Genomic DNA, 13502 nt, shown 5'->3' with positions numbered 1-13502 from the left:
CGAGTTTGATTCGCTTTCAAAAAGCAAAAGCAGCACTCGCACACCTGGCAACTAATCTTGGCTTGGAGTTGCTTTAATGACTAGGTGAGAATTCACGCTCTATTAGCTCGCTTGACGTGGTTAGCAGGAGAAACAAGCTACACAGCGTCGTAAATGTTTATTCGCGATCATCACGTTCTTGGGGTGTAAGCGATCTATTCTTTCGATAAAAGATGAACAGTCTATAATTTCGCGCAAAGAAAAGATCATGAAGTTTGCCGAAAACTTAAAGATCAGTGAAGGACTGTAGTGTAAATCGCTGCGGGGCTGCACATAATAAACAGCTTTATAAAGCCTTCTATGTCTCGTTAACATTCATATTCTCGGTTATCATCTCTATGGAATTCTCTTGACAATCATACGCGTGCAATCTCAAGCAAAAGCTTATTTAAAAAATTTCTAGCCGGACCCTCGATTATCCGAACCTTCGATTACCCTGACTATTTCGTCTGGTCCCAATGAGCGTGGATAATCAAGGTTCGACGGTACATCTAAACGATTCTCAGACTATTTATTATAGGGGCTTTCCTTGAAAACCACAGCTTTGTGACACTGAGTATTATAGATTGTACATATTCTGACTTAAAAACTATTTTTAATAGAAGAGAAAAATCGAGTTTCCAGATGGGAAAAAAAAACTATTCCCCTTTATAATAGGGTAGTTCAATAAATACATAAAAGCAAGTCCAAAAAAGTGCAAGCAACAGAACAGTCAGATGACAATTCCAATGAAATACTCCCACTGAGTACCCTAAGAGGAGTGTTGTGACTGACTAACTGTGATTTGTTGGGCAAATTGTTTATAATCCTTGGCAAAACAGAGCACTCGGGCCAACAGAACCACTTCCGCAACACTCAGTTCCCTATCACGCACATTATTTGTTGCTGCCCAAATATGAGAAAGTGGCATTCCACTGAAAGAAAAATTCATACAGGAGTGGAAAACCCCGTTGAATGAAGAGGTAAGAAATCACTAGGACTGAAACAAAAGATAATAGTTTGTAAAGTTGTCTTTGTGAAAAAATTATACAATGCTCTTGTTGAAATTTTGAGTGTATAGCTCACTAGTATGACTAATGATGGCTACATTCACCAACCAACTCCTGTTTACAAGATCAGTAACCAAGGCCATGAAAATGCTTTGGGAAAGAGAAGAGGGACAGAAGAGCTACATGCGGAACTAACAAGGCACACGGTGTAATTTACTTAGGTATTAATATGTATCTCACTACTACGCCAAGCATAGTTCTTATGAATGCCTCTACTAAAAAGGAAAAAAAGGTTACAAAGAGTGCTTTCTCGCAATTAACTTACTCCAAAACAGATGTGGAAGGTAAAATTATCGCTGAGAGTGAACTCTTACCGTTGCTGTAAAGAATCTGTTCAACTTCAGTGTTCACAACTTAATTACCCGCAAATAGAGTATCGTTTGTTCAAGATGTAGCGAGAAGGAACTTGGTCGATCACTAAAAAGGAGTATAGGAATTAGTTTTGATGCGTTCCAAGCCGTATATTTACATGAAATTCAAAATACAAGATGGAGGACGACTGAAGTGATGTGTTTTGATGCGCATACCCAACCGTCACATTGTCCCTTCATCAGGAGCTTTAGGGAAAAAGAGTTCAGACTGAATTACAAGGTAAACTTTGTCCAGCGTCGCTTCTAAACATATCTTCGTTTTCACGTTACGTCACGGCTAATTATGCAATGGCCTTTGAACCGGAAGTCGGCCATGCTGGTGGACAAGCCGCCGGTCGCGCGTTGTCAAAACAAGGGGATTCAGGTCAGTCCAGGTCATGATTGTCGAAGTTCTTTGTGTTTTTTAATCAAAGGGTTACATTTGTGCAGTGAAGAATTGCGGGCATAACAGTGCAAGAGATAAAGGAAGATTTAAATTTTACCGGTTTCCAGCGATAATATTGAACAAGGGAGAAGAAATTCGCAAAGCGAGTGAAGCCCGCAGAACTTAGGCAGTAGTGGTTCGCGAATATTTACAGAAAGGATTTTGACGACGACAAAGCTGAGAACTCTCGCGTTTGTAGCAATCATTTTATTTCTGGTAAGTAGATAATGTAAAATTCTTGGGGAAAATTTCTAAACTCTTCTCGGGACTCAATCCTAACTTCCACAAGGAATAAAATCGTCGACTGAACCAAACGATAGCCGAATGATCGCGAATCACCGCGCACATGTTCGCACATATGATCTGTCATCTTTGAATTTTCAGGAGATAACCCAAGTTATTTCTTGGGAATTGCCTGAAAAAATGACCTAACTGAACGATTTGTTATCACTAAATAGAACTTTTGACAAAGAAATAGGGGTTCTGTCCTCGTGTACCGGTTCACAAGAGCCAATACAAACGACCAAACAATACACAATAGCTAGCCGATAACTCCTAAACAAAGAAAGAACAATGGTAATTCCCTTGTGAACCGGTACACCAGGACAGAACCGAAATAGGACGTTGATAAATGTTTTCTTGTAGGAGAACGTGCTGAGCTCCTGGACACCACTAACCTTGACTGGGCACCTACCATAAATCTTGGTCACAACAAAATTAAAATTGTTTCCCTGGCAGTTGCTCGAAATGCTCGTGACCAGAAGAGGAATGAAACGAAGCAGAAATATGATGAGATAACTTCCTCTAGTACTACCCAAGACAGTGGTGTGGAGGAGGTTATAGGTGGTTTGCAACCAATCTCTAGAGACAGAGGTTACAATGGTGAAAAGAACAAATGCTGGTGGACGAACAAAAGCAGCTAACGAGATATCTATTGTTTACGTCCACCAACATGGCGGCAATGACCTACCGTGCAAACCACCTATACAAAGCAGCGAGTTTGTCGAGACTGAAACACCTTGTAAGTTTACTTTGTCCCCTTGCAGAATTTCAGTATACTAAAAGTATACTTCAAGTATACTTTTTTGTACTTTAAAGAAATGAAGTACATTTGAAGTATAGTTAATTTAGACTTCAACAAAAAAAGTATAAATGAAGTATATTGAGCAAATTGTGGTAAATGTACTTTATTTATACTTAAATTGAAAAAGTATACTTCAATTATACTTTTCTAAACCTTGAAATTTGCAAAAAGGTCAGCCTAGAAAATAAAGTATACTTTAAGTATACTTTTAAAACTTTTAAAATCACAGACAATCTGGCCTGCAATTCTGCAAACTTAAAATCTCTTGACATCCTTTCAGCACTGAAATTAATATAATTTATGTTATATATGTTCAAAAACTATTCTGAACAACATTTGAAATCAGTAGAACACAATTGTTGAGAAGCAACAGGAACCACATTTCTTTCAGAATGTCTGTATTTTTAAGTTTTTTCATAACTGATGCAACATATAAACAAAAACTTATGCACTTGAAATGGGAAGCATGCATACTGAGTTTTAGTACTCCACCCCAGCATTTCCCAAATTATGATAGGGACTAACCATTACACAGCAGGGTATCAAATAGAGGTGGTTTACAGCTGATGTAACAAATACAATTAAATTATTTTTAAAAGCATATACAACATGCACATCTTTCTTGATGGTTTTCTGGATGAAACTTCTGAACCACCAGACATAAAGAGCAAATAACAAGAGTTATTTTTTTTGAAACCAGTGATATAAATTTGGTGTAAAGTAAGGGTATACAGTGTAATCATTTATTCCGAGACGGTATCTCAAAGAGTTGTTGCAACTACTGTAAATACATGTTTATTAAAACTATTTTGACTTCTTTTCTATTTGCACAGTACCACACTTGGAAATGACGAAGAAAATGAACCCTTATAACTTCTAACTGTGGTTAAATGAGTTCTCGCTACTAGTTAAAATAGTATGTCATCATATTAATCCTTCTCATACCTGTTAGGTAGTTTACAAACATACATACTCTGGCCACTTTTACAGTCCATCAAGACTCACAAAGCTGTGATGCTTGTGACAGGGAAGATTACATTTACTGCAATTCTCTCTCCTAACAGGAGATCGACTGTGTCGTATGGCAAACGTAATAATTAACAACATGCTGACTGCCACAGTGATAGGCGCTCCACTGTATAAGGGCACATCTGCAGATCCCCTATTTTGCTCATCAGTTTTTTCGTTACCAGCACTCACAGTCCTCAGAATCGAAAGCCGTAAGGTAATCTCCGATGCCTTCTTGTTCATCTTCTGCAAGTATTTCGGCTAGTCCCAATGGAAAAGCTGCTGCTCGGTCGCGCGTCATTACCAATTAGGGACTTTAAGATCCGAGACGCGACCGGAAGTAAATTTTCAAAGAGGTGACATACTGCGCATGCCCACACCGTTGTCCTGATGTTATCAAGTCGCGTCGAGAACGCGGGTTCGGCAATTTTGACGTTCCGCACAAAACGTGAGTATATTCCTTCCAGTCCTTAAATTAAATGATGATATATTCCTATAAACATGAAAAATTAGCAATCTAGGATCATTGCACGTAATTTCTGGCGATATTTTAGATCGCAAAGATGGAAGGATTTTGATTTTTTAGTAATTTCTTTCAGGTGTACGAGGCTTGCAAAATGACAGCACCTTCGAGCAAGGCTTCCAAGTAAGTCACGAGCTACAACTGCAAATAGTGAATGCAGGAGTCTTCTGCAGACTTTCCTCGTCTCTTCTACCATTGCACTTCTCGATTTATTCCGTTCATCCGCCGCTAAACTAGCACATTTAAGCTTGAATTATTAAAATTAATTTGAATTTTTTACCTTCCTTTAGTTCAGTGATGTTTTGGACATATGACCATGAAACCCTACTATGCAGAGAAGTTGTCAATGTAAATCCCTACACAACTAAGAAAGGGTCCACACAAAGAAGCAGCATGTGGGAAAAAATAGCAGACACCTTGAACAAATGCTCTTTGCTGAAATTCAGAGTTGACAAGCGATCAGTTAGAGACCACGTGGGAATTCTTGTTTACAAGCATAAGAAGAAACTTCAAGCCGAGGAAAAAGCAACTGGTATAACTCCCGATGAGCCAACGGAATTAGAAAACCTATTGGATACGATCATCACGTTGGAGGAATGTGGCGAAGCGGAATTACAGGAGACACAGGGAACAAGTAGTAAAAAACTTCAATACGACCGGGCGAAAGCGGAAGATGTTAGACTAAAAGCGATGGAGAAGCTGTCAGATACGAAGAAAAGAGACTCGTCAGCAGATGAAAGCGAAGATAAACCGAAGCGTCGACGAAGAAGTGGAGGTGATGCTATCGATTACTCAGCTGAAAGAGCTAAAGCAAGTGACCAACTGAAGGCGGAAGACCTAAAGATGAGGAAGGAACATCAAATACTCGAGAGAGAGAAAATGGAGGTCTTAAGGGAACAGCAAATGCAAATGCAACAGCAACAAGCAGACATGCTGAAAGTCATGCAGCAGCAACACCAACAAAGCCAACAGCAGTTACTCAACTCTCAGATGATGATGATGCAGCAGCAACAGCAGCATTCAACAGCTTTGATGGTGTTATTGGATAAAATAACAAATAAGTAGTTAATGTTTACAAAGAAACACTTTCAGATGCAATTGTTGTTGTGTTAGTTGAACTTGGAGCTCTGCTTAACATAAACATTCTCTTTTGGCTAATGTTATTGCAAACCTTTTAATTGCTTCAGTGTTGCTACAACTGTTATAACTTACATTTTTTAATAATGGAGAAACGGAAAGAACATATTTGTCATAAAGACTTGTGGAATATAGTATCTCTTAAAAGTTCTTTCGTACAACATGTAGGTTTTGTTTTGTACTCGAGCTGTTAAGTTAAAATTAACGAAAATAGTCTTGCAATGATGGAGGGTCGACTCCAAAATACTCCGCAGTTGTGTTAGAATAAAGGCAGGTTAGAGCGTTTCGTAGAATTGCACAGACTATATACATCTTACCAACTTGACTTAAACCTATCCTCAAATTCTTTTTAAAATCTAGAAATTTGAAATAGTTTATGATGTCAGCGAATAACCACTCTACAGATGCATGTACTGCACTCATTTTTTCATTAAAAATTTCCATTTGCCTGATTAAAACCCCAACTCGGAAGGGGGCCTGGAGGTGGACCCTAAGTGGGTAGGCTGGATCACCGTATAAACACATTTCTGTTCTACCTGGACAGAAAGCAAAATTTTCCAAATCATTATACAGATCAAAAACTGCCAACATTCGTGCATCCTTCCTTCTGAGAAAAAAAAAAGAAGAAATTTTTAAAAATTAGAACATTGTACCTAAGAACTTGAATTGGGTGTACCTTTAAAGCATGTACCTACCAACAGAACCATATAGATGGCCAATTAGTCCATTTGGGAGCGCAACAGACTGAAATTTTAGCGCATGAACTCGTTTATGTCCATTGTATACAATTCTCTGGTTTGCATCCGGCCTAGAAATGGGGCGTACAGTTCCATCTATAAAACCAAAACAATTTTTCAGTGCTGCTCCTTTATTGCTAATGGCATCAGCATATTGATTCGGTGCAGCTGGATTTAGAAGGTCGTGATTCCACTGTGTTATTTTGTGACCAAGAGTTGTATACATCCAGTCTACAACTTCATTGCTAATCATACTAAGTTCGGGCACGGATCGTCCAAAAATAGGAATCATGTCGGAATACCGGCACGGGTAAGCAAACCTTTTCAGCATTATACACCAGCCTTCCACTCCATCGCAAATTGTTCCATTGCGGCATTGAAAGACAGGAGGTACTCTTAGTGCGTCAAGAAGCAAAGGAATATCTCTCTTTTCCACTCGGAAATCAGCTTTACATTCGGCTGGGTCTTTATTCGCGAGGGAAAACTTTTCATACGCCGAGTGAGAAAAAGGAAGGTTACTCGGCTTGTATGCTTCGTAAAGCAGAGCAAACTCTTCTTCGTCTATGATCTCTTAATAATAATATAGATCAATTTCTATAGCGCATTTCCATGTAAATGCTCTAATGCGCTTTACAACACTGTGCGGGGGACTTTTCCAGACTGCCGGCGGCAGTTTACAATTAATAAAGGAGAAATTTTTACAGATGCCCCCTCCCCCCCTTCCCAGTAAACAGGCCAGACCACATCACAGTAATCTCGTGATGTGGGTTCTTTAACGTCCCTTGCCGAAATTAACTAATTGATAGGTGCAGGAGACGGGACCTCCGGCTTTACGTCCTATCCGAGAAGACGAAGCAATGTGAGTGAAGCGTCTTGCTTCACAACGTCAAGCCCCAGCCAGGACTTGAACCCGGGCCATCTGACCTAGAGTCCAGCGCACTGACCACTGGACTACTCACGCCTCACATCTCTTCCATTAGACACAAACAGAGCACTTCTTGAACTTTCTTAAATGATCCCATGGCTATTTCTGCGAAAGAATTGCCGAAGAATCACATTGTTAAAGAGCAATTCGCAGCCGCGTCGTCTTCCATCGCGACGGGGATCTTAACTCTACTTTTCCCGCGCAAACGACGGCGTTCTAGTCCTAGTCCTTTCTCAGCCACCGCGTTCTAGAAGCTGTCGCGTCTCGGATCTTAAAGTCCCTATTAACTCCGTGCTGCGGTCGTCCGAGGGCAAAGCAGTAGACGTCGGGTTTTGCGGCCAACGTCTCAAGGTTGTTCGAGGTATCTTTAATCCCGGTTGAGAAAGATACTGGTTGTAAGGTCCAAGCAAATTACTCTTCTTTAGCTTTTTTGCCGAATAAGGATCCTCAATATCGTCCGCCATTTTTTTCTTCCGTCCTCCAGTCACACTCCGCTGACATCTGGTACAGTCGGCTTGAATACGGGATCTTATACTTTTCCTTCGTTGGTCACATACGGGACACGGATTTTAGTTGTGGCGGGCGAAACGAGCTCGCGAACGAACTTTGCGTATCGAGCCCTCTCTCGGTGATCTTGATGTCGTTGACTCGCAATTATATTCCGTTGGTATATATTTTGCCTTTTGTATTTAGATCTTGCCTCTGTCTTATGAAACAGTGAGAGACACAAAGAAAGACAATAGAAGGAAAACAATGCCATCATTCAAGTATGGTGAAAGAATTAAGTGAAATTGTTCTACAAAACAATTAAGTTCCAAGTTCATTTCACACGTAAAGATGCATTCCTTGCCAGCTAAGCCTCAAATTTTATTGCATTTTAATGGTAAGTTAAATAAAGACCGATCTGTTCCATAAATTATTTAAGCGTTTTCTTAATCTGTTGCAGACTGCTTCGTGCTTTGCACTATAAAAGAAACTTACATGCGGTTCTCCCAGATGGAAAGAATCGTTAATGAAAAAACACCACATCTGTATCAGGCTGTCTTTCTTGTTCTAAGAATCGAGATCACTTTAATTCGATTTTTAATTTTTGTTTATAAGAATTATATGTTTCCCCGTAGGATACTGTTCTGTTCAGACTACTAAAAGGTTTTGTTCCGACTACTAAAATAACTTGTTCAGACTACTAACATAACTTCAAGCAAAAACCACATGTATTTTTTATATACCATAATAGTAACACAACAAAATGTCCTCAGTAGGGTGGTCCCGTCATAAGTCCAGTCTCACTGGGGGGCGTGAGATCCTCCCACTGCGGGTCCGGGCCCGAATAGATACTTTCTGGTGCAATTTCTTGAAGACAACGTTAAATTTATCGTCGTCGATGAAACCAAACTGCAGAGAAAGGAAGACAAAACAACTCAAGCAATGTATCTGGACAAAAAGTACTACCCTTGTGTAGTTCTCATTGAGAGTGGTGAGTTTCTGCCCTTATTTTTCGTTGATAGTTTGTTTAGCCGTTTATACTTGCCCTTACCACTCTTAACAGTAAATTTCATGTAAAAGGTTACGCCAGTGCAGTTGGCTGAATATCTATTTAATGCATCCCTAGTCGTGTGTAAAAAATTTATAATGATTAATGCACTTATCAGCAGCCAATCCCGGGGGCACTTATGCCAGAATCATTCACTTCACTTTATTTGGCACTTGGTCAGCTAAACCTAGAAAATTGCCTGAGCTAAATCACAGTATTTCTGGATTCGAGTATTTAGTGCAATTTTTGTGAATTATTGTTCTTTTACATGTTAATTGAATCCCCTCTATGTATATCAGTCCTGAATAAATTAAAAGGAAAGTCTCTATATTTAACCTCGGCAGTTTTTTATAGCTTAAGTAGCTAGTGGGGCTGCATGAGCAGACAACTGAAACCAATAATTCCAATTTAACACAACATTGTTAAGAATCCCAACTGGCCGGAGAGATTAAACCAGTCAACTATTTACAAGCGTGGGTGAGGATTTCAACTCGGAGCTACCATGAAACAAATCCTGGTAGTGGTCAGGGTGGAACTTGAACCCGGAAGCAATGAATGGTGAGTTTGATGCGCTGACCACTCGGCCATGCTGCCCCCATTAGGATGCTGCCTAATGCTGTACCCTGAAGTTTTCCTTCCCATCTAATATTGTGTTTAACGACTCCCAGGCTGGGCTCTTAAACCAATTGCCTTGGGCTCCTAACTGTTGAAAACAGGAACCATAAAATTTTTCTTAGGCAACAGCTTTGTCAGTGCTAGGAGCATTACTCCTGGGAAAATTGATCAAATGACATTTAAATGAAAACATACTGTATTTTGATGCTTGTAGATGATTGAACTGTCACCAGGAAGATCTGTTTACATCTATGACAGTCAACTTATGAAAGCATATACCAAAAAACGGCAACAGCCTGTTTTCTGGTAGGCTGTTTTTTCAGCGATGATGGTGATCAGAGCTTGTAGGGAGGAGTATGATACAGGCATTCTTGAGAGCATCTTGAGTAAGTATAATAAATACTTTACAATACTTAGTAAATGATAAGATGTTTACACTGTACAAGCCAGTGTTTGAAAGGGCAGCTTAATGCAGTCAATTGGGAACGAATTCTTAACATTTTGACCAAAAATTTGTTTCTAATAACTTCAGAAGCTTTTGTAGAAGTTGTCAATAAGGTGATTTGAAGTGTAAGCATTAACATACACAGAAACAGTGACATGTCAATCAATGATCAACATTTTACTGCTTTTATGTATAATACTGTATGTTGCTTAGACTACATAATGCTTTTGTTACCAATCAGCATTTACAGTTGTCCACTACAGTAGCTTGTATGAAACACAGTATAGATGAAAGGCCTTTGATAGTTTCCCTAAAATAGCTTATTGCTTATACGACTACGAAGTAAAAGTATAGAGAACTAAATTACAGCTGATGTTTTTGAGATGGGAATAGTAACCACAATAAGTTTATCTTTTTTCAGTGGCGCTTGTTACAAACTTTTCTCTTTTGTAGCATTTATCTTAAAATATGCTAAAACAAAGCCTTCTTCGTTATCCTTATTGGTTCAGGAATACTAAAAGCAGTTGCCTTAATTCTGATCACCTTTCCCATATCAAAAATGTCTTTACTTGCTGTGTAATACTGAAAATAGCATGGGATCAACAACATACAAGAGGTAGTGACTTACAAGAAGTTAAAAGAATAAGTTTAAGTAATCTGGAAAAGTAGTTGCCCAAAGAAATTAGTTACAGGGATCATATTTGGGTGTGTTCTTGATTTAATAGGTTCTCCAAGTCTTTCTCATAGTTTTGTAGGTTACCCAAGAAAGAAGTTCCCAGATATGACATCTGACAGTGTGGTCAAAACAGCATTAAGGAACAAAATTACCTGTCTTGATGCTAAGGAAAAAAAAGACAATCCAAGTTGTTGATTAAAATGAAAAAATAGCTTCTTAAAACACCTGTTGTAAAATCTGTCTTAGATACAGAAATGGATTGACAATTACAGAATTTTTAATCTTTGCAATGTACAGAAAGTACATAAATAGTGCTCAAATAGTGCTCAAATAGTGCTTTACTGCGAAGGATCGTTCACATATACGTCTTTGCAATGTACATTGGTTATAATAATTGCTAAACGAAAGATGAGTTTATTATGAGTTTATGTGGCCATTAAAACTGCAGATTGTTACTGTTCATGATTATATATTTCTAAACAGATTATATATATTAATATTACTTTGCAGCATTATTATCAGATTCAGTGAGTTCCAATTAACTTAAATGATCAGAGCAGAGGTGCTGTTTTATATTTTTGAAAACCTCTTTTTTTAATCAGATTTGTAATGCATAACTCACATTTCTATGTTAATAATAAATGTTCGGTTGATTAAACCTGTGTTTCAGTTGTTTTTACATGTATGCATTAAGTATACTTGAAGTGTACTTCCTTTAAAGTGTACTTGAACTATACTTCTTTTAAAGTATACTTGAAGTATACTTCTTTTAAAGTATACTTCTTTTAAAGTATACTTTTAAGTATACTTCCTTTAAAGTATACTTTTAAGTATACTTTTAAGTATACTTTTTAGGTGGCCAAAAGTTGTGTACTTTAAGTATACTTCTGTAAGTATACTTAAAGTATACTTTAAGTGTACTGAATTTATACAAGGGTCATGACCCAAATGCAGTCCTAAAATCGCACACTTGCTCACTTGTTTCAAGTTTGTTTGAGGGAGTGTGTTGTGTGTTAACTAAAAACAATATTGGCACTTCTTTTCTTCTCGTTGTCACTGCCTTAGAAAGCAAATTCCTTTCATTTCAATTAATTTAAATTGTAGACAATAATTGCATTTGGTAAGACAAGTGTGTTGATAAAACCCTACAGCAACCTTGTTCTTGGCCTTTCAATCATGCCACCTACAAGCCTATGTTGGAATATTTTTTACAGCCTTCACTAAATGAAATTAATACAGTTGACATATGATGCATTTATATCGGCCTAACTTCAGAATACCCGGCCACATAATTTCCATGTCACTGAATAAGAATAGCGTCTATTGTGTTATGCCTCATTCTTCAAAGCCTCCATCCTCGGAGACCCAGGGGCTGTGAGTCGATTTCAAGTTAAGTGCAAAAGAACCCCTGGGGACATTGTCTTACAAGACTAGTTCCAAACGGTCGCACTCGTTCTGGCATCTGATTGGTGCCAGAAAATCTTTGTGTTTTTCTGCCCAATCAGAGTGAAGTATCCTTTGGAGTCCTTTCGTGTGTTTTAACACGCACATATACAACAAGCTCTGTTGCTCGCTATGTTTGTTTGGGCCGTGCGACGAAGCTTTGCCCGAGGTGAAAAGTTTCAGTCCCAGCACACAATGTAAGAGAAATCGATCAGATTGTCCGCGAAATCTTACCGGAAATTATACTGAATACTTTCGCAGGTATCACAAGAGAACGTGTTTAAAAGTTTGCGAGGTTCTTATAAAACATAATTGTTGCAAGCATTGATATGTCGCTTTAAACGTTAGATGAGATGTAAGCCTAAGTCTCTCAAGATTTTTTGTACAATTTGCTGTAACTGAAACTTTTCCAATCCCGTGAAGTTATTTCGTCGCACGGGCCACGCAGGTATGTCGATCAACTGGCGCTTACGCAACTTTTTGTACACGCCCGGCCAAAATCTAATGTAATCTTCGCTTGAAAAAAAAAAAAAAAAAAGCAAGACGTGGAAACTTTTGTTTATTAGATGTGGGTAGATAACCCTGTACTAAGCTGACATTTACAATAAAGGAAGCCCGCCCTTTCCATCTAATATTTCTTGTTCTTTGGTTTTGTTTTCCCCAATGAAAGCAGCATCGATTCCCAATGATCAAAGGTATTTAACTTGGTCTTCAACAATCGACAAATGAGGTGAAATGACAATGACCAAGGGACTAGAAGAGAATCCGTGGCCTTTCGAGCTCAAGAATTTGAACACTGTACACAGCAGCTGAAAGATTAAACTTTTTCCAAACCCCTTCGGTAACTGTCCAAAACACATCTCCTTTCCACGATGTTCTCGATGATTAGTTTTGGTTAAGATTTTAATTAGCTAATCGGAAACACAGCTAAGCTTTCTTTAAGCGCTTGCTGGAGGTCGTCCACGTACTTAACGTTCTCTGCAACCTTGGCCATATTGCGAAAGACTTTGCTACAAAGCAACGATTAGAATTTGGCGCGCACAGAAAGTTACGTTAGCGTAAGCGCCAGTTGCTTGACATACCTGCGTGGCCCGTGCGACGAGATAACTTCACGGGATTGGAAAAGTTTCAGTCACAACAAATTGTACAAAAATCTTGAAAGATTTAGGCTTACATCTCATCTAACGTTTAAAGCGACGTATCAATGCCTGCAACCACCATGTTTTACACGAACCCCGCAAACTTTTAAACACGTTCTCTTGTGATATCTGGGAAAGTATTCAGTATAATTTTCCGGTAAGATTTCGCGGACAATCTGATCGATTTCTCTTACATTGTGTGCTGAGACTGAAACGTTTCACCTCGGGCAAAGCTTCGTCGCACGGCCCAAACAAACATAGCGGGCAACAGAGCTTGTAGTATATGTGCGTGTTAAAACACACGAAAGGACTCCAAAGGACACTTCACTCTGATTGGGCAGAAAAACACAAAG

General features: G+C 38.7%; 2 protein-coding genes and 1 long non-coding RNA gene across 3 annotated transcripts; 2 read left to right on the top strand and 1 right to left on the bottom strand.

Annotated features, from left to right (window-relative positions):
* Positions 1-4148: 4148 nt before the first annotated feature.
* Positions 4149-5701, top strand: LOC148721633 (uncharacterized). Its single transcript, XM_088736726.1, has 2 exons — positions 4149-4621; positions 4789-5701. Exons 1-2 carry the CDS (start codon positions 4593-4595, stop codon positions 5561-5563), a joined length of 804 nt encoding a protein of 267 aa, XP_088592852.1. The 5' UTR covers positions 4149-4592; the 3' UTR covers positions 5564-5701.
* Positions 5702-5738: 37 nt separating this feature from the next.
* Positions 5739-6781, bottom strand: LOC148721632 (uncharacterized). The gene is made up of 2 exons (XM_088736727.1): positions 6327-6781; positions 5739-6242 (listed from the first exon to the last, which is right to left on the bottom strand). The coding sequence occupies exons 1-2, from the start codon at positions 6701-6703 to the stop codon at positions 5837-5839; spliced, it is 783 nt and encodes a 260-aa protein (XP_088592853.1). The 5' UTR covers positions 6704-6781; the 3' UTR covers positions 5739-5836.
* Positions 6782-7390: 609 nt separating this feature from the next.
* On the top strand, positions 7391-10857 carry LOC111319331 (uncharacterized). Its single transcript, XR_015992689.1, has 3 exons — positions 7391-8774; positions 9661-9832; positions 10647-10857. It is a non-coding gene; the product is annotated as an uncharacterized LOC111319331 (long non-coding RNA).
* Positions 10858-13502: the final 2645 nt, after the last annotated feature.

Source organism: Stylophora pistillata, chromosome 10 (genome assembly GCF_964205215.1).
Source record: "Stylophora pistillata chromosome 10, jaStyPist1.2, whole genome shotgun sequence".
NCBI lineage: Eukaryota > Metazoa > Cnidaria > Anthozoa > Scleractinia > Pocilloporidae > Stylophora > Stylophora pistillata.
This window is presented reverse-complemented; position numbering and strand designations above follow the sequence as displayed.

Excerpts from the sequence above, each read along its gene's own strand:
- LOC148721632 (XM_088736727.1), bottom strand. The coding sequence starts at position 6,703 with ATGCTGAAAAGGTTTGCTTACCCGTGCCGGTATTCCGACATGATTCCT. Across the intron at positions 6,243-6,326 it reads CTATATGGTTCTGTTGGTAG|AAGGAAGGATGCACGAATGT; the intron begins GTACATGCTTTA and ends TTTTTTTCTCAG.
- LOC148721633 (XM_088736726.1), top strand. The coding sequence starts at position 4,593 with ATGACAGCACCTTCGAGCAAGGCTTCCAA. Across the intron at positions 4,622-4,788 it reads CCTTCGAGCAAGGCTTCCAA|TTCAGTGATGTTTTGGACAT; the intron begins GTAAGTCACGAG and ends ACCTTCCTTTAG.